The 21,139-nt window shown below is 37.8% G+C and overlaps 1 protein-coding gene across 1 annotated transcript in view; it reads right to left on the bottom strand.

Annotated features, from left to right (window-relative positions):
- Positions 1 to 6: 6 nt before the first annotated feature.
- Positions 7 to 21,139, bottom strand: part of LOC136248022 (NACHT, LRR and PYD domains-containing protein 3-like) — a 46,481-nt gene continuing 25,348 nt past the window's right edge. The window contains exons 3-4 of the mRNA XM_066039839.1: positions 89 to 2,137; positions 7 to 17 (exon numbers count right to left, since the gene is read on the bottom strand). Coding sequence (XP_065895911.1) covers positions 7 to 17; positions 89 to 2,137 — 2,060 coding nt within the window. The remainder of the gene's footprint in view (positions 18 to 88; positions 2,138 to 21,139) is intronic.

Below are 21,139 nucleotides of genomic sequence, written 5' to 3'. Positions count from 1 at the left end.
ACATCATCATACAATTCCTTGTCAATATCATCTGAATACATTAAAATTATCTTAACTTTCCAAATCACAAAAAAATTAGCAAGGATACTAGCTGAAGATTGCATCAAGTTGTTATAAGATAAATTCAGACAATCAATGTTTGTATTATTATTACAGAATATGAATAGATGTTCGAATTCTTGAGTTCCTAAAAAGCAATTTGATAAATTTAGTAGTTTCCAATTCTTTTTAAAAGATCTATCTAAAAACAAGCCGAGTGTATGAACATTCACTGGATTTAAAGCTTGACCACTGAGATCAATTTCTCCATCCCGTAATAACTGGCCAATATATTGACACATATCATCATTTTCTGCCTCAGAAAAGCACTGAAATAAATGAAGACATATGACTCTATTATCAATGAGTTTCTTAGATATAGTAGCATTCTTCTTAAGTATTGAAGACACAAAAGTAGAAATCTTGAGGGAATTACCTGATAAAAAGTGCCTGAAAGCAAATGAGTGACCCTTAGTCAATCCAACATATAAAATCCATGTGTTGAAATACCTGCTATCCAAAACATATCTTTGTAGCAAACTGGATTGTCTCTTTGTTTGCAACATTGTAATGTGATAAGCTGCTAAAGTTTCTTGTAGAGACAAATGTAAAAAGTTGAAGGATGTATTTTTTACATTTTCTGTTAAGCTGCAAAATTCTACAGCTTTAAGCAAACCTAATCCATTCCAGTTTTCTGAACGAGCTAGGTACTTGCAAGAATCTTTAATTTCATTTTTTGTAAAAACAATTTTGTCATTTTGTAAAGCATCAAAAGCAAGTCTACACAATTCATTAAATGTTAGCTTGTAGTCAATGGGGATATGATTAAAGTCAGGAATACTCCAGTCCTCATTTGCTTTTCCCCTTTTCTTAATAAAGCGAGATATAGTAATGCAGATAAATTTCTTGTTAATTTCTGTTTGTGTTGCAGGCAACTTAGCAGCATCTTCCCCGCCTTCTTTAAACAGGCACAGCAAGATGGTCATGTTTAGTGGAATGTAACAGTATGCATTGATAGCAGGATTTATATCCAAATATCTTGTCAATTTTTCTACACTTTCACCGTTGTTTTCTAGTGCTTGTCTAATATATTCCTTCCTGTTATTTTCTGTAAATCCCAATATTTCCACCCTACGGTCGACAATGTCACGAAGCTCAACAGATACATTAAGACGTGATGTAACTGCAATGGTACTATGCAACAACTCCTTACATTTTCGATGCACTAGTTCAACAAAAAATGATTCAGAGTCAGCTCTGATATTTTCAGGAAGCTCATCATATCCATCAAGTACTATGGCAACATCTTTACCAGCATTGCTTTTGATGTATTCTTCAATTTTATCATTGCATTTTTCTGTGTGGTTACAATAAGCCTTAATAAAATCTTTTAGTGAACAGATACTTTGAACTTTAGGATCACGCAAGAATACTAGGATCATAAGCTTTTTGTCATTTAATAGCTTTTGAGTAGACCACTGATATACTATTTCTTTGCAGAGTGTAGTTTTCCCAATTCCAGGTGCTCCTTCAATTAGCACAGTATTAGGGAATCTATTAGTACTTTCTATTTTATCAAATATTTCAAAGAACCCCTTGCTAGTGTGACTTACATTCACATCAACAAGTGGCTCTAGTAAACTAATTTGACCTCGATGCTGATAACCTGCAATAAATTCAATATCTTTCTTCCTACTGTGGCCCCTTTTGTGATGGATAAGTGCAACACTAGTAAAATGCTTAGGCTGAAATAGCGGCCAGTCTTCACGTGATGCGCTATGCCTGTTTATTGTAAAATCATCTTGTAAGCGTTGGGAAACAGTTGAAATTGGATCAGAAAAGCTGGATAGAACTCCTACTACTGCAGGAGAATCCAGTGCTTTTAATACTGTGCTCCATTTGGTATTCACATCTAAATTACACCATTCTTCTAGCATTTTATCACAGCAGTGATCGCAATCATCTGGATGGTCCTTTTGTAGAGCATTAAGTTTTCCAAGTGGCACACCCAACTCCTTACCTATTTCCTTCCAAGCAACAGCATATTGTGGGCTAACAAGGTTATGTAAATCTTTGAGCTTTGCGTTTTTCTTTGGCACTGTGAAAAATAACATAAATATGTAATATTTATTGTCTGTTAGTGTTGATTTAAATATTACATACATATCAGCTACAATAATCACAGTATACTTCCCAAAATCACCATTGCACTTGTTAGTTGCTTGGTACTTACCAGTTGAATAATCAGCCTTGATATCACAAAACTTTCAAGTGAATTCACTATCAAACAAATTCTCAAAAGCAAGCTACACTCATTTCACACTCATGTGGTAGTCACCATTTGCATCATAAGCTCACCTTTATCCTCCTTTGTGTCTCAGTCCTTTCTCCATTATTGCATCCTTTCGACAGCAAAGCACCTTGCCAGGCAAGTTGCCTGGTTTTGATTCTTTTAGCCACTTTAACATTATTTTTCTTGTGAGTTAATAATGGAGGCCAGTAACTTACAGTATGGTAGTATTGTATATTAGGGATCATGAAGAACTCGGCTTTTCCAGCCAAAATTATCACCTTAAAACCAGCCTCAATTTCCCTTCATAACAGCTTGGCAGCATTGGTTAGGCACAGCCAAGCCCAAAAATGTCTTCAGACCAATCCCAAATCCTTCTAAAAGTTTCTATGCCAGCCAAGCATAACTCAACATTGGATAAGGCTACGGGCTTGATATTTTCACTGTTTGATGTCACTTCGTCCTGAGATGTGCCTTTTCACTAACCACTGTACATACAATACACGCATCTAGGACTTGCCTTTGTCCTCATTTGTGTTTCAGTTCTATTCATTGACAACACAAGGTGTTGATTCGCGATAGCGTGATGTAGCTTCTCTGTTGGCTAATCGCCAATATTTTCCATAGAGACTGTATTGATTGTATAGACACTTCTTGTACTGTTCTTCATTTGTAATGCTGTGTAACGGGTGAAGCATAGCCGAAAACAAAGCATAATGGTCACGTCCCTTTACATAATTGATTGTTGAGGCATGTGTTCTGATGCAAATTTTCTTTTATGGCATTCCTGACACTATTCTTGCAGTATGCGCTGGCTCATTTGTCATAATTATGTAACACAAAAAGTAAACAAACAAGTAGAAGGAAAAATTAAATTTTTTTTTGTTAGATTAGGGTTCATAGAAAAAAGTAGTGAAACAAGGCAAAGTGGTAAATCAAGGAAGGTTGCCTATACCTACAGATACACTAGTGGACAGTGTTGGGACAGTTACTTTTTAAATGTAACTCGTTACATATTACATATTATTTACAACTGAACTACTTAGTTACAGTTACACATTACCCATATAATAAAGTAACTATAATAATATTACATATTATATTACTTTGTGTCCACAGCCTTAATTTAAGCTGTCATGTGTGAAACTACCACTTTATCACAAGGCATGATTGCAGCAGGACTTGTGTAAGCTGGTCACTTTCAGGCCAAAGATTTTTGCAGGTTTATACAGTTGAGCTCAGCATTGAAACCGGGTCAGGTCACCCGAGTCATCTGGGTCAGGTCATCTAGGTCAGACCTGCTTCAATAATTATCCATGTCCGACCTGGATTGGAGCACATGCGAAGCAAATTGTTTAGTTGGACAGTACGGAAGTGTATAAACGTGTCATAGTCAAGTCCTGATGCAACTCAGTTTCTTTCATGAGCCACACCCACTTATTGGACGACTACCTGCAACAATATATGCAACCACACCTATTTATGGGTGATAGTAAAGTCTACAGGTATGCACGAAACCATGTTCATAGCAGCCTGCTAGCTTATGTGGAGCCACGCCCACTGATCAATTGTTATTGTGTGAGATAGGTCAAGGCTAGTTTCTTTCGTGAACCATGCCCACTTTATATTGGGAATGTGTCATACTTTTAAAAATCATGGTGTGATAGGTATGTGCAAAGCCACACCTACTTGCAGGAAACGTATCTTGCTTTTTGCAAACTTACATGGAATCATGCCCACTGACTACCATCATTAAGTATGGACACCCTGGTGCTTAATGCACTAGTCGGCACTCAAAACATAGCAGTTAGCGCACGCCTCACTTTAAATTAATCCGGGTCACATCTGGGTCAAATCCAGGTCAGACCCGGATTGCTATCTTGGTCAGCGGGTCATCCGGGTCAACAGTAGTTACCCGGTTTCAATGCTGGTTGGGCTAGTGCATAGGTGTCTGACTAAGCAAATTTGTAGAGAGAAATGGCCACTATGACAGGTTCCACTGAACATTGTACAATATAAGTGTTTTATTACCTAATGTAGTTCAATCTTTATGCAGACTGTTTTGTCAGGTCAACAGAACCTCCTAAGATGTATCTTTCTACCACTTGTCAGGACAAACAATGACTCTGCCTGTTACTGCAATAGATTCATCACAAGACATAGAGTTTTTTTGCAGTTGTCTGAAATTTACTAATAATAATCTCTAATACAACACTCATTATAATTGTTTCATGTACACTCAATTTACATCCTGTTACAACAAAGACACACCATTGTACACATAATTGGCTAGCAAACTTGTTTTGATACTACATGAAACTGAATTAACAATGAATCTCTGGGTAAAGATTTTGACTTGCTGAACTCCTTTTCAGGTTACAAAACTGTGCAGTAACACTCTGTACAGGATTGTCACTTCTGAAATTGTTAGATTTACAAATGTTTCAGACTGTAAGTGCCCTACAGTTTTACCATATCTCTGTACAGGAAAAAAACAGCTACTGCATAATAATTACCTACCTAGTACCACCTGGGTGATCAAACACCAATCTTCTATGCATTGTTTTATGTGTAGAAAAGTTCCCAATATACTGTAGATACGTACCCTAGATTTTGTTTAGCTAGAACACCAGCTCTAATGGTTTTGAATGACATAACAGCAAACTCAATAAGTGTACACCTCTAGTCCCAGTGGGTGCTTTAGTAAGTATTGAACAATGAGTGCTAGTGGCTTTAAACACATCCAACCTAAATATCAAGCCTTCTCCTTTGTTTTCTACTGTACAAACACTTTGTTGCATTCCAATGAAAATTACGTTGAGCAAATGCACACAAGTACTTGGATCAAGTGACTCTGGTTCAAATCCTAGGTACATAGGACGGATAATCTATGGTCACTGTTTCAACTGTTTCCACACTATTTAAATGTCACAAATGTAAACTGCTACCTTTCTAACCCCAACCTTTGTAAGCAATTTCCTAAGCCTATAGTATGCATCTAGTCTTAATTCCTATGTAATTCTAGGAGTGTGATTCGTAATCCTAGGAACATTTCATAATATAATTGGTACACATTTCCTAATCTTAGGGGTGCTGTATATACTTAATCCTGCCAGTGTGTTTCTTAGCCATTTGGATGGATCCTAGAGCTGTGAACCTGATAACAAATTCAAAATCGGTTAACTGGTTACCAATAAGTGGCAGTTAACCGGTAAACTGGTTTCTGTGTATTAATGTGGTATTAGCAGATTAACTGGTTTCTGTGTAATAATGTGGTATTAACAATAGCAGACGTAATGGTACTCAACATGCCAGCTGGAAGCCTTAGGGTTGTACTAAAGTGACCATCAACATCCTGTCTTACAATAACAGCCATTACAATCAAATTATTACACATGCTTTGAGGTTATGTTGTGATGTTAACACTTGTTAGCAGGGGTAATTTATGGTTTACCAAGTGTGTGGATAAAAACCAGTTTAAAGGCTTCTTAACCAACTATTGACCTGACCTAGACTACAGTGGAACCTCGATTATCCAAACACCAATTAACCGAACTCTCGATTATCCGAACACCAAATCGACTGCTAAATTAGGGTATTTTGTCAACAAGTGTATACTTTATTAGAGTAGTTGAGCAAAGCTCTGTATATAAATGTATGGAAGCTCGATTTTACGTACTGTTCGATTATATGAACACCCTTTCTCCCCAATTAGTTCGGATAATCGAGGTTTCACTGTATACAGTAAATAACCGGTTTTCTTCATATTGGTTCACAACTTTAGTGGATCCTTAACATTCATTAGAAAACGGTATGCATTGGTCTTTGGAGAACAATGAGATCTTTAAAATCAACTAAGAGGCCTGCTAGCAGGATCTTAAAATGGTTAGAAACCTGCTAGCAGAAAAGATCACAAAGCATCACAAATCTCATTTTTGATCATTGATTTGCAGTGCTCCCTCCAAGCATAATCAGACTGATAGCTAGGCACCGGCCGATTATGCTGGCATAATTTAAAGCATAATAGGTGACCAAAAGCATCAAGCATAATACCAGCATTATAGGGATGATATTTGAAAATTTAATTAAAATGCGCAATACGCACGCCTGAAAGAAAGCAAATATTCACTGCCAATAGTATTATTAGTGCATTTTACATTAAAAAAAAACTATTAAACCGTTTCTTTGTTGATTATTCACACTTTGTAGAAATAAGATCAAGATACTCTAATAGAGCAGTAACTTACTCTAATAGAGCAGTAACTTACTGTAATACAGCAGTCAGGAAAGGCTGATATACTCTAATAAAACAGTCAGTTCTAGAGCATAATCTTGATTTTGAAAGCATAATTAGCATAATAGGCTTAATTTTTGAGCAATGCTCAAAAGCATAATAGGTAAGATTTTGGGCATAATAGGTCGGAGCCTACTGATAGCCTGTAGTGGGTGATCAGTCACCCAGGCCAACATATTATATGATTAACCACTGTATTCATTTTATAGGCATGTCTAAAAGAATTCCAATTATGGGAGGTACAATCTAACATTGTACATATATTTGTTACGATGAATGGAGAAGTCCAGAAATATCGTGGAAAATTCTGTTTAGTGTCCATCTGTTTCTAAAGTGTTTTAGGCTACTCCAAATAAATTCTCTGTCCTGGACTCAAGCATATTTGCATGCGGGTGGGCGGTCCATTTCCATTATTTCATTATAAGATTAGCAGCTTTTCAAGCCATTATTTGCCTGGCACAACCATAAAAAGCTGTATAAAAGCATGCTTAAGCTTGTTCCTTCATTTTTAAGTTGCAAAAATAGTACAGACGTGAAGTTTGTGCCGACGTGATAGCACTGTTGACATATCAGCTGACACTGTTTCAAGATGGCTTTTACTGAACCTGTCAGTAAGCAAGAATAGTCGGAAAATAATGGAAGAATATGGAATAATGGAATATTTAGAGCTGACAGTAACGAGATGCGGGCGGTGGATGGGAAACAGAGAATTTATTTGGAGTGGCCTTAAGGCTGTTGTTGTCTTCTATTAAACTATGGATAGACTTTACTAAGACCTAAATGGGTAAACTACCTTGTAGAAACATTATTTTGCACTATGTGTAATATGGGTGTGGTCCATATTTGAAACCGTGCCTGTTCTTCGTACTACTGTGCCATCACAACTTGTGACAACACGTTCCCATCATATAAATCCACACAACACAAGCTGCTGCTTCGACACACGTGTTCTGTACACTGCTACACGTGTTCTGTACACTGCTGTGATGCCATAGGCACTGGCTACCACTAACCCGGCTCAGCATTCTATCAATCACTGCCGTTTCCCAGCTATGCCAGATCCAAGCCTAACTTGTGAAAGGAAGCAGTGCAAGCTTTGATTTTTTCAACACTTCGACGAAAGCACGTTCAGTCTTCCGTGATTATTTTAACATTGTGGACATTTCAGTACGACATATAACCCAATCCCACAATAACTCCACCTATATTCTCGTATAAAACACATACATTTTCTAAGTCGGTTAGAGACCACTCCCTTGTATCTTCATGGATTTCACAAAGATCCTTGTGCTAGGTCTCTAATCTACACTAAAAGGTTAAATAAATCCATGCAAAACAGCCAAATTGTATAAAAAGTGTGTGGCCTTCAAAAACTTGGTTGTAAAAAAGTTGTGAAATCAAAGAAGCAATGATGTTAATAATAATAAAATTAATTTTAATAATACACAAAGCCATTATGTGCAAGCTGCTTTTACCATTTAACTATTTTGCTCATGTTGATGAGTATGGACAAACATAAATAGGTAGGTACAATAAAACCTTGATTATCTGAATCTCGATTATTCGAGCCCTCAATTATCCAAACAGTATAAGTGACTACTTTAATAGAGTATTTCGTCATTAGGTGAACATTCTTTTAAAGTAAGTGTATGTTGCATTAGAGTAGTTGAGCGGAACTCTGTATATAAATGATAGGCTTCAGTTATCTGAACAAATTCATGTATCTGAACACTTTTATGATTGAACTGGCACACAGGTGTTCAGATAATGGAGTACACACATACGCACGCATGCACACACGCACACACGCACACACACACATCACACAGAAACTGTAACAAGGTCAATAGATATACTGGAAGAAACAATTTTACATAACACACAGGTGTACACTTCCTGGCAAGGAGAAAACATCCTGACTGCCTGGTAGACTACTGTAAGCATTCAGGCGTTAATGGGATGGCTGCAGGTTCAAGGCTGCCCAAGACCAGTCATGGATTTTTTCTCCCTTCTCCACCTTTTCAAACACACTTTATGTAACAAACTTTAAACAGGCTGTAGGACCAGGTTTCCTACAGACCTTCAACATTTGTGCTGTAAAGCCTTAATTAAAAAAATTAAACAGTTTTGAAGATACCTCTATGTGTAATTTGTGGATTAAAGTAGCTTGTTGGAGTCACGCTTTCCTAGCAATGCATAGCAACGTAATTGACGAATTACGTGAATTACAAAATACATTTAAAACTAATAATTTATGTGCATTACTTAGCTACTACAAAGCAAAGTTTTAATAAGCATTCTGTGTTATATCTATGTAATTGATTGGTTCGAGGAATAGCACAAAGCTATAGGTGCATGGCTTTTAGAAGTACATAGTACAGCACCAACTTATGGTATCATACGGTACAATAGTACTGTATATTAGGTATCATGGAGGTTTGCACTTTCTTGCAAATAAATATTGACCACAAGTCTAGAAACCAGCCTCGCAATATCTTCATATCTTGGCAGTATTGGTAGTATTATCAACCATCAGTACTAGTGTAACTCAAAATGATCCCAATAAGATACTACTAAATTTCATAAGTAGATTTTTTTCTGCTGACTGCCTGACTTATGATGCCTTCAGATCAGCATAACTCAATAATGGTTAAGGCTACAGGCTTCACTGTTAAACATTGCTTCAATCCAACAGGAGCCTTTTCGCATACTGCAGTATGTAAAATACACTCATCATGGACCTACCTTCGTCTTCTTTGTGAGCTATTTCTTTTCACTGGATATCCAAATTTTCGATTCGAGGTAGCATAAAATGGCTTTACTGTTGCTGACAAAAAATATGTTGATAACGGTAAAAATCCATATTTCCACCTGGATTGCAGAGGCATTTCTCATACTGTCCTTTACATCTTATGCGATGAAAATCACCTTATTAACTGAATAATAGGCTTGAGTCTAGTATGCTAAAAAATTTTCCTATTACACTTTTTGGCATTTCCCCAATTTCTTCCTATTATGCTTGTTTTTATGCTTTTCAGAAATGCATTATGCTCTTATCAGAAATGCATTATGCTCTTATTTTGTGTGTTATTTCTTTGTGTAGAGAAGTCCTTCATATGATAGAATGTGAATGAAGAAGTGTCACTTCAACTGCAACATACAAGTAATAGCAATAGCTTGAAATTGGGATGTGCTCCAGAGTTAGTAGGCATATTAGAGCAGGGGGCACAGGAAAACCAGTATGATGATACGGAGTGTAGCGGAGCAAAACGAATCCTCAGTAATCTCCAAGCTAACGGTCAGTAGCATGGTGCTTCAGTGCAAACTGCTCTAGTTTCGCTCCGTGATGCCGAATACTCAGCAGCACAAAGGTCATACATCGTCCGTTGAAGCTGTATTAAGCGCGTTTATAACGATAATAAACAACGCATTGATGCGCCTAACTTGAAATTTAAAATAATATCATATGCTCTTAGGAGTAGTGAGAAAACAATCTTAATGATGTAAGAACAGGCATGAATGAAATTTGGTGTGTCCTCAGACTCATGCGACTATGTATGATAATTGCCAAAGGTGGGCGTGGCAAGGAAATTGAAGTATTGCCTAGTTGTGAGTCCAGTCCCTGGCTAAAAATATTTCCTTGAAGTGGAGATAGAAATTCCTGTGCATCATTGAGAGGTTTCCAGCACTGTGACTTTGAAACTGATTGATTGAAGATGTTCACAATATGAACCTTGTACACAGAGCCACAAATGTCAAATAAGGGACATCAGTGACTTCATTTTACACTAGGTCACCAGAGACCACAACTTTTACACTAGCAGCCAGATGTTTATAATGTGGACGATACCTTTAATAGTGAACAAACATAACCTCATGCCTTCACAATAACGATAGAACTATAATAAAGGTAGCTTTAGGGTCACATCAGGAGATCACAATGTCCCATACATCCACACTAGTGACCACATGGTCACACTACAGAAAACAACAGGTCAAAAGTTTTTGATTCACTAGAAACATAATACATGTATATACGTAATCTAGCTTTCAGTCATGAACATCTGCATTTGCAGTGTTTTAAGATCTATCATCTATGATGAAGTGGCCTTCACAAGTTCACTTTCCTGTAAAGAATCGGCCTTCGCAGCTTCTTTTCTCAATGGACGTCAGCCTTTACAGTAGATCCACTTTCGAATCCTTCAATTGACACAAAAATCAACACGTTATAAAAGTTTTACAATTTGTGCCACGTATGTTGAAGGAGTTAAGCACAGAAAAATGGTATTCCTGAGTACTGTGAATGTAAATAGTAAATCAATCAATATGTTGGCTGCCATGGTGTGATCACAATACATCAACAAAAAAAAAAAGTGGCATTACATACTTACATTAAATGCACATGTTAAAAGTGGTCAGCTGGTTAAGGCTACACCATGCCAACCCTACCACGTACAACAGCGATCAGTTGGTCAAGAGCCAACCCTACCACGTACAAGAGCGGTTAATTGGTCAAAAGCCAACCTTACCGCATACAAGAGCGGTCAGTTGGTCAAAAGCCAACCCTACCGTGTATAAGAGCGGTCAGTTGGTCAAAAGCCAACCTTACTGCGTACAAGAGCGATCAGTTGGTCATGGTTACACCATGCCAACCCTACTGTGCACAAGAGCAGTAAGTTGGTGGAGGAACCTAATTAAACACTGATTTCTCTGCATACAAACAGCAAACAGCCTGTTTAAGTACACGAGTAGATGCCTACCTTTGGCGTTATTCATCCTTGGAAACATGCAAACAAACAGCATCACGTTATGATAGTTAGCTGACAATGTGGGCGAGGTGATGAGGCACCCTGGTGAAGCATCGAGGTGTTTCACTGAGAAGACTTACCGTCCCTATCACAATACGGAATTGACCCATTGGCATCACCTTCTAACTTTCTGAGAAACATGCACTGGACTATATCTCCAGAAAAAGCACACCTGATAAACACATTGTCACGTGACATTGTGCAGTGTGCCTCGTGTTAAAAATGTATTATGTATTGTTAGCCAACTATTTGAACTTCGTCATGGCAACCCTGAGTTGCTTCTCCCAACAGTAGATGAACAATGGAAGGTGACAGAGTGATTATCCTATTGATTGTGGCAGCCCTGAGTTGATTCTCCCAATTGAACAACAACAGCCGGTGAACAATGGAAAGTGACAGAGTGATTATCCAACTGTTTGAAGTTGGTCATGGTAACCCCAAGTTAGTTCTCAAGATTGGATGACAGCAGTTGTTGAACGATCTACAACAATAAACATCCAACATCTATACAATATAAAAGAATCAATAAGAAAATTGATAACACGAAATTACTATTCTACAAGAAGTAACCATTCTTCAAGCCAGCTTACACATCTAGACCTTTAGTAAATTCTCCATTTGCTAATAAGACTGTGATTAAAAGCAGAAGAAGCAGCATGTGGTTGGGACCTGGCAATAGCAGCCAAGAGTCAACTCAGTATGATGGAAATGATGTACGATCGTACTATGTTTCGTATAACTACTTATTGTAATATGTGCATAGCTACGTAGCTACAAAACATATTTGGGTGAGGAATGACCAAAGTAAGATAGCTAGCTGATCATGAATGTTCAATATTGTATGTTGCTAACTATGTGAGTAGTTGTTCTAATTTAGCTAGATACGTATGTACGTATCTATTGTCCCTACACAGGTGCTCGGCAATCTTGACATGGCACTCCAGGGCATTACACTACTGCCAGAAACTACCAATGAGCTACTGGCCACATTTTTAAGGTATGTATGTATAAACTAAAGTGTGTGTGTGTGTTATGTTTGTTTTAATACAGACAGCTTCAAGTTGGAATCACTAATGCGGACTTCAAGCAACATTATTTTGCTGACTGCATGTCTTACAAAATATTTTATAAATTTTTATACACTGAATCTTTTGTTTAATGATATGTAGCTAGCTAGCTATGTAAGTACTCTCACCATCTAGCTACACTTTACTTGGCAAATGAATTCAAGGTTCCAATGGTCCTTTGATTCCATGCACTGCAACTTTTTTCTGATTTGGTTCTTTGATTTCACGCATTATTGCATGCACTGCTATAGCATAGGAGCTTATGTATGTATAACTACATAATTATATGTACATCAAAAGATATTAGTCCTGGTGTATGATATCAGCATTCATGGCTCTGAGAGCTAGCATCCACACAATAGAAAAAACAACAGTGAGTGCCATGAATTGATAATGGCACATAGCTACGTGAAACGGAAAACAGTTGGTGATTAAATTATAGTGGTTGCATGACCAAAGAAACAGCGGAGACAACTTTACCTGCTCAGCTGTATAGTTAGTGACACGTAGCTCAGTAGTAATGTGTTGGTGTTCTGCCACAATTAGGCTTAGTTGAATTAATTGTAACACCTTCCAACAGATGAACCATCTTTATGTCATATAGCTTCTATAAACTCTCTTGTCCTAACTGAATAAACTACATTGTATATGTATGCCTATGAATTGTATACATGTACACTGAACAGACACTAAAAAATGTTTGCATGAGTGCATGCATTCAGTCCATTTCATGACAATTGTGGTGTGAATATTGAGGCAACTATCTCAGAGTTCTGGGCATGCCTTTATGATGCTGGCTCATTTATGATCTGCTAAGCAAAAAACCTTACTTGTTTGTATAATTCCATTTTGAGATAAATGCCATTGAAATACACTGGGCAAAAAAAATTGTGCGCTGTTTTGAGATAAACACCACTGAAATAATAATAATAATAAATACCAGGAGCCCATAAGTGCCACAAGGCGCAAATGAGTGTTTAACAACTGTTAATAGTCTCTGCACACTGTTGGTGAATTTTTGCTGTCACCAGCTTAATGCACAGTGCCTTGCAGCACTTATGGGCTCCTGGAAATACATTGGGTAAAAAATGCATGCTATACATACATAATTTTACGCATCTTTTAATTGCTTCAGTAAACAGTGAAGAAAGACTCAAACCAAAATATCTAATAATAATTATACCAATGGATCAAGACACACGGTAGTGTCGTACAGCCCAAGAAGCCGGCGCGTAACACCCGTGAGTATATTGACAGGAAGAAAGAAAACGCAATTTTCGCACCTCCGTAGCTCTGTGCTGCCTTGATGAAACAAGACGATTTTTGCTGTGGACACTCCCTCCACCTGCAGCACTCCACATTCCAAATTTGAGCGAAATCGCTTCAAGTGTTTCCAAGATATGCGACTTCAAAAATTGGCTTAGTTTCTTCATTTTTTCTTCTTCTTATTTTTCTTCCTCTTTTCGCACACTTACAACAACTGCTATAAAATGCGAACGCCATATCCGATCGCCTTGAAATTTGGCACACAGAAGGGGGGTATAAAGGCGCATCTCTGTACCAACTTTGGCTGGAATATGATAAACAGGCAAAGAGTTATGAGCGATTATTCACGAAAAATAACACCAATATGTTGTCACGCCTACAGGGTAAACCGCGTATTGGAAGAAGCTGAAAATCTGTGGGTGAATAGGTTAACTATTGAACCTCAAACCTTTTGCGGTTTGAAAGAAATCGAGCTAAAAACCAGGAAGATACAACGAAAAAACCAACAGTGTGTAACAATTACGCAATCGAGATTAGCTAATAAAAAACGACTGCTTGCCACGCCTACCAGGTAAACCGCTTGGGGTAATGCTTTGAAAATCGCTGTACAGATGGAGTTATCATCTTAGAAAGGCTCTTCAATGGTGTAGAAGAATCAGACTTAAAGCCAAGGAGTTATAACACGAAATCCAACTTGGTGTAGCATGTGCGAGATCGAGATACTCTAATAGAGCAGTCATCCTAATAGAGCAGTCACCCGAAGAGAATTCAAGAGATCAGTTAGAAACAAGTAACCTGTATAGAGATCAGCTACAAACAAGTCACCATGTAGAGAGATCAGCCACAAACAATTCACCCTGTAGAGAGATCAGCTAGAAGAAGTTACCTTGTAGGGAATTCATGCAACTATAGAAAGAGATAATCAATGATTCAGCTAGAAGAAATCACCTTTTAGAGTTCAGCTACAAAGAAACCACAATGTAGAGAGCTCAACTACAAAAAAATCGTCCTGTAGAGAGATCAGCTAGAAGAAATTACCTTGTAGAGAGTTCAGCTACAAAGAAACCATCATGTAGAGAGTTCAGCTGCAAACAAATCACCTGTAGAGAGTTCAGCTACAAACAAATCTCCCTGTAGAGAAATCAGCTAGGAGAAGTTTCCTTGTAGAGAGTTCAGTTACAAAGAAACCACCATGTAGAGAATTCATTTACAAACTAGTGTCCCTGTGGAGACATCAGCTAGAAGAAGTTACCTTGTAAAGAGTTCATCTACATAGAAACCATTCTGTAAAGAGCTCAGCTGCAAACAAATCACCTGTACAGAATTCAGCTACAAACAAATCACCCTGTAGAGAGATCAGCTAGAAGAAGTTGCCTTGTTGATAGTTCAGCTACTAACAAATCACCCTGTAGAGAGATCAGCTAGGAGAAGTTTCCTTGTAGAGAGTTCAGTTACAAAGAAACCACCATGTAGAGATTTCGTTTACAAACTAGTGACCTTGTAGAGACAACAGCTAGAAGAAGTTGCCTTGTAAAGAGTTCAGCTACATAGAAACCATTCTGTAAAGAGCTCAGCTGCAAACAAATCACCCTGTAGAGAGATCAGCTAGAAGAAGTTACCCTGTAGAGAGTTCAGTTACAAAGAAACCACCATGTAGAAAGTTCAGCTACAAACTAGTGACCTTGTGGAGACATCAGCTAGAAGAAGCTACCTTGTAGAGAGTTCAGCTACAAAGAAACCACCATGTAGGGAGTTCAGCTAGAAGAAGTTACCTTGTAGAGAGTTCAGCTACAAAGAAACCATTCTGTAAAGAGCTCAGCTGCAAACAAATCACCTGTACAGAATTCAGCTACAAACAAATCACCCTGTAGAGAGATCAGCAAGAAGAAGTCACCTTGTAGAGAGTTCAGCTACAAAGAAACCGCCATATAGAGAGTTCAGAAGTTCAGATGCAAACAAATCACCCTGTAGAAAAATCAGCTACAAACAAATCACCTGTAAAAAGATCAGCTAGAAGAAGTCACCTTGTAGAGAGTTCAGCTACAAATAAACCATCATGAAGAGAGTTCAGCTGCAAACAAATCTCCCTGTAGAAAGTTCAGTTAGAAGAAGTTACCTTGTAGAGAGTTCAGCTACAAAGAAACCATTCTGTAAAGAGCTCAGCTGCAAACAAATCACCTGTATAGAATTCAGCTACAAACAAATCACACTGTAGAGAGATCAGCTAGAAGAAATTACCTTGTAGAGAGTTCAGCTACAGTAAAAAGAAACCACCATGTAGAGAGTTCAGCTGCAAAGAAATCACCCTGTAGAAAATTCTGCCACAAACAAATTGCCCTGTAGAAAGATCAGTTAAAAGAAGTTATCTTGTAGAGAGTTCAGCTACAAAGAAACCACCATGTAGAGAGTTCAGCTAGAAGAAATTATCTTGTAGAGAGTTCAGCTACAAAGAAACCATCATCTAGATAGTTCAGCTGCAAACAAATCACCTGTAGAGAGTTCAGCTACAAACCAATCTCGCTGTAGAGAGATCAGCTAGAAGAAGTTACCTTGTAGAGAGTTCAGTTACAAAGAAACCACCATGTAGAAAGTTCAGCTACAAACTAGTGACCTTGTGGAGACATCAGCTAGAAGAAGCTACCTTGTAGAGAGTTCAGCTACAAAGAAACCATTCTGTAAAGAGCTCATGCAGCTGCAAACAAATCACCTGTACAGAATTCAGCTACAAACAAATCACCCTGTAGAAAGATCAGCTAGAAGAAGTCACCTTGTAGAGAGTTCAGCTACAAAGAAACCACCATGTAGGGAGTTCAGCTAGAAGAAGTTACCTTGTAGAGAGTTCAGCTACAAAGAAACCATCATGAAGAGAGTTCAGCTGCAAACAAATCTCCCTGTAGAGAGTTCAGTTAGAAGAAGTTACCTTGAAGAGTGTTCAGTTACACAGAAACCACCATGGACAGTTCTGTAATAAATATATGTATTATATATATAATTTGTGCATTTACTAATAAAATCAGAAATATTTAAGGTACATCTGCTTCCTCTTTTCTTCTTCCTGTGGTAAAGAAAAAAAGATAGGTTAAAAAAGTCCCAAAGCAGGCCATAGGCCGGCTTTGGGGTATACAAATACAAAAAGAAGTGAAATCTAATCCAAAACAGCCAAGCTGTAAAAAAAGTGTGCGGCCCTCAAAAAGGCTATGGTGAAAAAAGATGTGAAATCCAAGGTGGCGCCCAAGAAATGGCTGTGATGGTAGGTTAATGGTAAAAATTTTAATAATGACAATTTAGGTGAATTTTGTGCGGCACCAAATTCATCTGAATTGTTGTTATTAAAATTTTTACCATTAACCTACCATCACAGCCATTTCTTGGGCGCCACCTTGGATTTCACATCTTTTTTCACCATAGCCTTTTTGAGGGCCGCACACTTTTTTACAGCTTGGCTGTTTTGGATTAGATTTATCTTTTCATGGAGAATAAGATGAAGCAAGTGTGAGTTATGTGTGTTTGATTACGTTGCGGTAAAGCGTAACATTATCATCACTGTTTCTAAGCTTGAACAACCTTCTTGCTTAATAGCATGGGTGGAAGCACCTGTATTTTTTTCCTGTATAGCTAAGCACTTTACAAATCGCTGGTTGATTGCTCTTGTTGTCTATCGCTATAACTCTGAAAGCACTTACCAGATAAGGCTAAAATTTTAACAGCCCATTGGTTTTTCCCTCTAAACAGCAAAAAAGTCTAAAAATGAAGTTTGAGAAAATGCAAACAAGTCAGACTCAGCTGGTCACATTTATTCTTCTGTCACAGTAGCTGTTTGAAATTTAATGAAATCTACAGTAATTTAATGAAATCTACACTATAAATCGATGGTATGATTCCTGTGTTCACTTAGTATGATGATCATACTACTGAGTATGATGGCAATACTTCAGAAGCATGATCACCATACCAGACTTGGGGTCAAATATCAGTGCATAGTATTCAATTACGTACAATACTAGAAATTTCCAAATAGAAATACAATTGTGTCAGAACAGTATTTAAGTGGGTTACTGCACAAATCCAGGTATCCTCGTTTCACCCGAGGTGATTATGTGCCATTCCGATGGTCTCTACAATAGTGAAGATACTGTACCTGGATTTGTGAGGTAACTGATTTAGACTATAGCTTGTGCATCTCTGGTCACTGCCAGTAATGGCAGCTTCCTGATCAAATTAGTGCTAAAATAACTCACTGGTAGGCTTCCTAGATGAATACGATCATCTTTATGATCCAAGATGCTTTCTTTACACCAGTCCTAGTGATGATTTCTGATGGCTGTTGTGACTGGAACGCAGCAAAGCACACGACACATGTGACAAAAAAGTTGTCGCAAGTATATAACCAGTTTAGATATCTACCCGCGGGTATTTATTGGATTTTAAATATGTACCTCATTAACAACCAAACTTCAAAGCATACTATGTGTGCCACAGTCTAAATGGAATTACAAATACTTTCCAAAGTATTTAAATACAATTTGTTGTTATTAGGTTTTCCAAGTGACTCAACTATTTGTATATCTACACTATACACATGTACCTTCTAATCTATACACATAATATTGTTATTACTATCACTTCTGTTACTAAGTTGTAAGGCAACATGTTAGCTCTATGTACGTATGTACAGGGGGTGTATGTGTATTGTATGCTACTGATTGCATTAAATAAATTTTTATTCATTAGCCTGCATCTCTTGGATTGAAATATTTTCTGTGCAATACTAAAAGTCTTTCAATGGGTACATAACAAAGCCGGTACACACAAAAATTGGGTTGCACGCTATGTATGTATGCAGTTTACCCAACAGAGAATATTTAGTTTCCAGAACTTAAGTGGATCCTTTACTTGTGGTAAGCATGGTGACTAAAAATTCTTCGACCATCAAAGTGGTATAATAGTATTAGAAGATACTGTCTCACCTATCAAATCATTGAGCTCTAGCTGACTCCTGATATTCAGATGACATCGAATATGATCAAAATTCATATGATTTTATAATTAATCTCTTTGGTAAAAGTATTTGAAGCAATTGTAAGTATTTAAATACATTAAACTATTTAATTACAAATACAAATAAATCCAGCTTCTAAACTACAAATACAATTACTCAAAATTTGTATTTAAATACAATTTAATACAAATTATTTGACCCCAACTTGCATAATACTAGGTCACAGCAGGAGTCATACCATCAATTTACAGTGTAGGGTTTGATATAATTATGAACATTATTGTACTGTAGTTAGCTACACATGTTTACATCTAAACACAAGTAAATTTACTTACGTAGTTATGCACAGTAACTAAGTGCATACATATACAAACAGTTAATGCACATGTACGTAGCTAGCTACGATACATACAGTAGTTAAAATGGTTGGTATCCCAAAGCAAAACATACTTGCGCTTCAAGTACGCTTTGTAAAGACCTTTTCATACTTAAATGTGCATTGAATGCGGATCCAGCTGTGGTCAGGCCAAAAGTGGATCGAATGCGCATCAATCCATTTCACACTACGTGTGCAGCAACTGAATTCAATTTGCTTTCATAACACGTGATTAATTACCAATTACGTAACAAAAAATTAAATGGCATCGGTCATTGTACTACCTTCTTTGTATTCCATTGGATTCAGAAAAGTATTCGCAGCGAGGAATGTTATTAGTACACTTACAAAACGTTGGGTGCCAAGAAGCCGGTTAATTCTTAGGAGGAAACCTGTAGAAGGAGGAACGATGAATTCAGAAGGGTATGCTATTTCTTCGACACTCACTCATGGTCACTGTATCGCTTCCACAAGCCAAGTATAACACTAGGTATGCCGCCACTTTAGTCTTGGAGCAATAGCCATGCTTTGCGCGAAATTTCTGGAGACTGTACAGCGCCCCCTTGCTAATGGTGTTAATATGCATCAAGTCCGGCCAATTCACCTCTCAAGGTGGATTGACATGAATGCGCATTGCAGCCAATCTGGCTCAGGTCTGAAATTGTTTGATCCGGCTTCGATGCACATTCAACTGTAGTGTGAAAAGACCTTAACTGTGCTGGTATAGAGTAACTACAATTCGCTCCCTACCATATTTATTTACGTAATATGAGCCGTAGTACAAAACGTAAATGCTTCTAATAAATTGCCACAATTTTGTTTAAATTATTTAGTGGAATTTTCTACTTACTAACTGACTGCCTGACTGCCTTCAGAGAAGCATAGCTTGATAATAACTAAGGCTATGGGCTTCATTTTTTCCACTGTCTGATGTCGCTTCAGCCTAACAAGTACCTTTTGGCATAGAGCAATGCATGCTTCATGGACTTACCCTGTGTCCTCCTTTATATCCTTTTTATCTCCTTGCTGACAGCTCTAAATAATAGTTAGACGTCAAGAACCAGGGTTCTACGGGATTTAGAAAACTCGAAGGCCCTGGGCTGTAGCGCCCGAGCGCAGCGAGGGCGCTACTAAGGGCCTGAGGGTTTTCTAAATCCCGTAGAACCCAGTGGTTCTTGACGTCTAACTTATTTAGACTACAACTCGTTATTGTACCTTGAGTTGACAGCAAATGGGAAATGTATGGCTAATTACTAGAAACAAGCCCTCTACACCTCCCTACATGGCGGGACCTCAGCGTGGCTGTTGCTACCAGTTTAAACGCCCATGCGTTGCCAATGTTACAGGCGCATGCTATGTATCGAAGTACTGGACTCAGCGATTGGACTACAACTCATTGTTGCTGTTGTTGTGCCCCGACAGCTGCTTGTAAACAAGTAATGTAGTGTTGATTAGTACAAACAAGCCCATTACACCTCCCTCTAATTCAGTACGGCTGTTACTAGCCATTTAAACGCCAATGCGTTGCCAATGTTACAGGCGCGTAATTATCGTGTTTCGCATCGCCTCAGAGTGTGGTCTCTATTGGACATGACCGTGGCTCTACGAGATTTAGAGACCACGTTTTCAGCCAATCAAATTTCAGTATCAAACTTATTGTAGTCTAAGTGTGGATTCATGGTAGCACTTTGCTATGTTTGTGATAGAAATTGTCCGACTTTTCAGTTATGGCTGGATTGATTTCAGAGGTCCTTCATGTATAGTGTTCTTCATTTACAGTATTTTGTAATGACTGAACATGGTCAAAAACAATGGCCACTGTGCTGTTTCACTGAATGATAGTTTGGGTGTGCATTTAGTTGAAAACAGTAAGCCTGGTGCCTTTAATGCAATAAATGTGGATCACCAATCATTATAATATTACAAAAACAAGTATAAGGAAACATTAAGAACTTCAAGTTCGATTAAGCGACCATAAAAATAAAAAGTAGTAAAACAAG

Source organism: Dysidea avara, chromosome 2 (genome assembly GCF_963678975.1).
Source record: "Dysidea avara chromosome 2, odDysAvar1.4, whole genome shotgun sequence".
Taxonomy (NCBI): domain Eukaryota; kingdom Metazoa; phylum Porifera; class Demospongiae; order Dictyoceratida; family Dysideidae; genus Dysidea; species Dysidea avara.
Note: the sequence above shows the minus strand (reverse complement) of the source record. Positions and strands in the feature narration are given on the sequence as shown.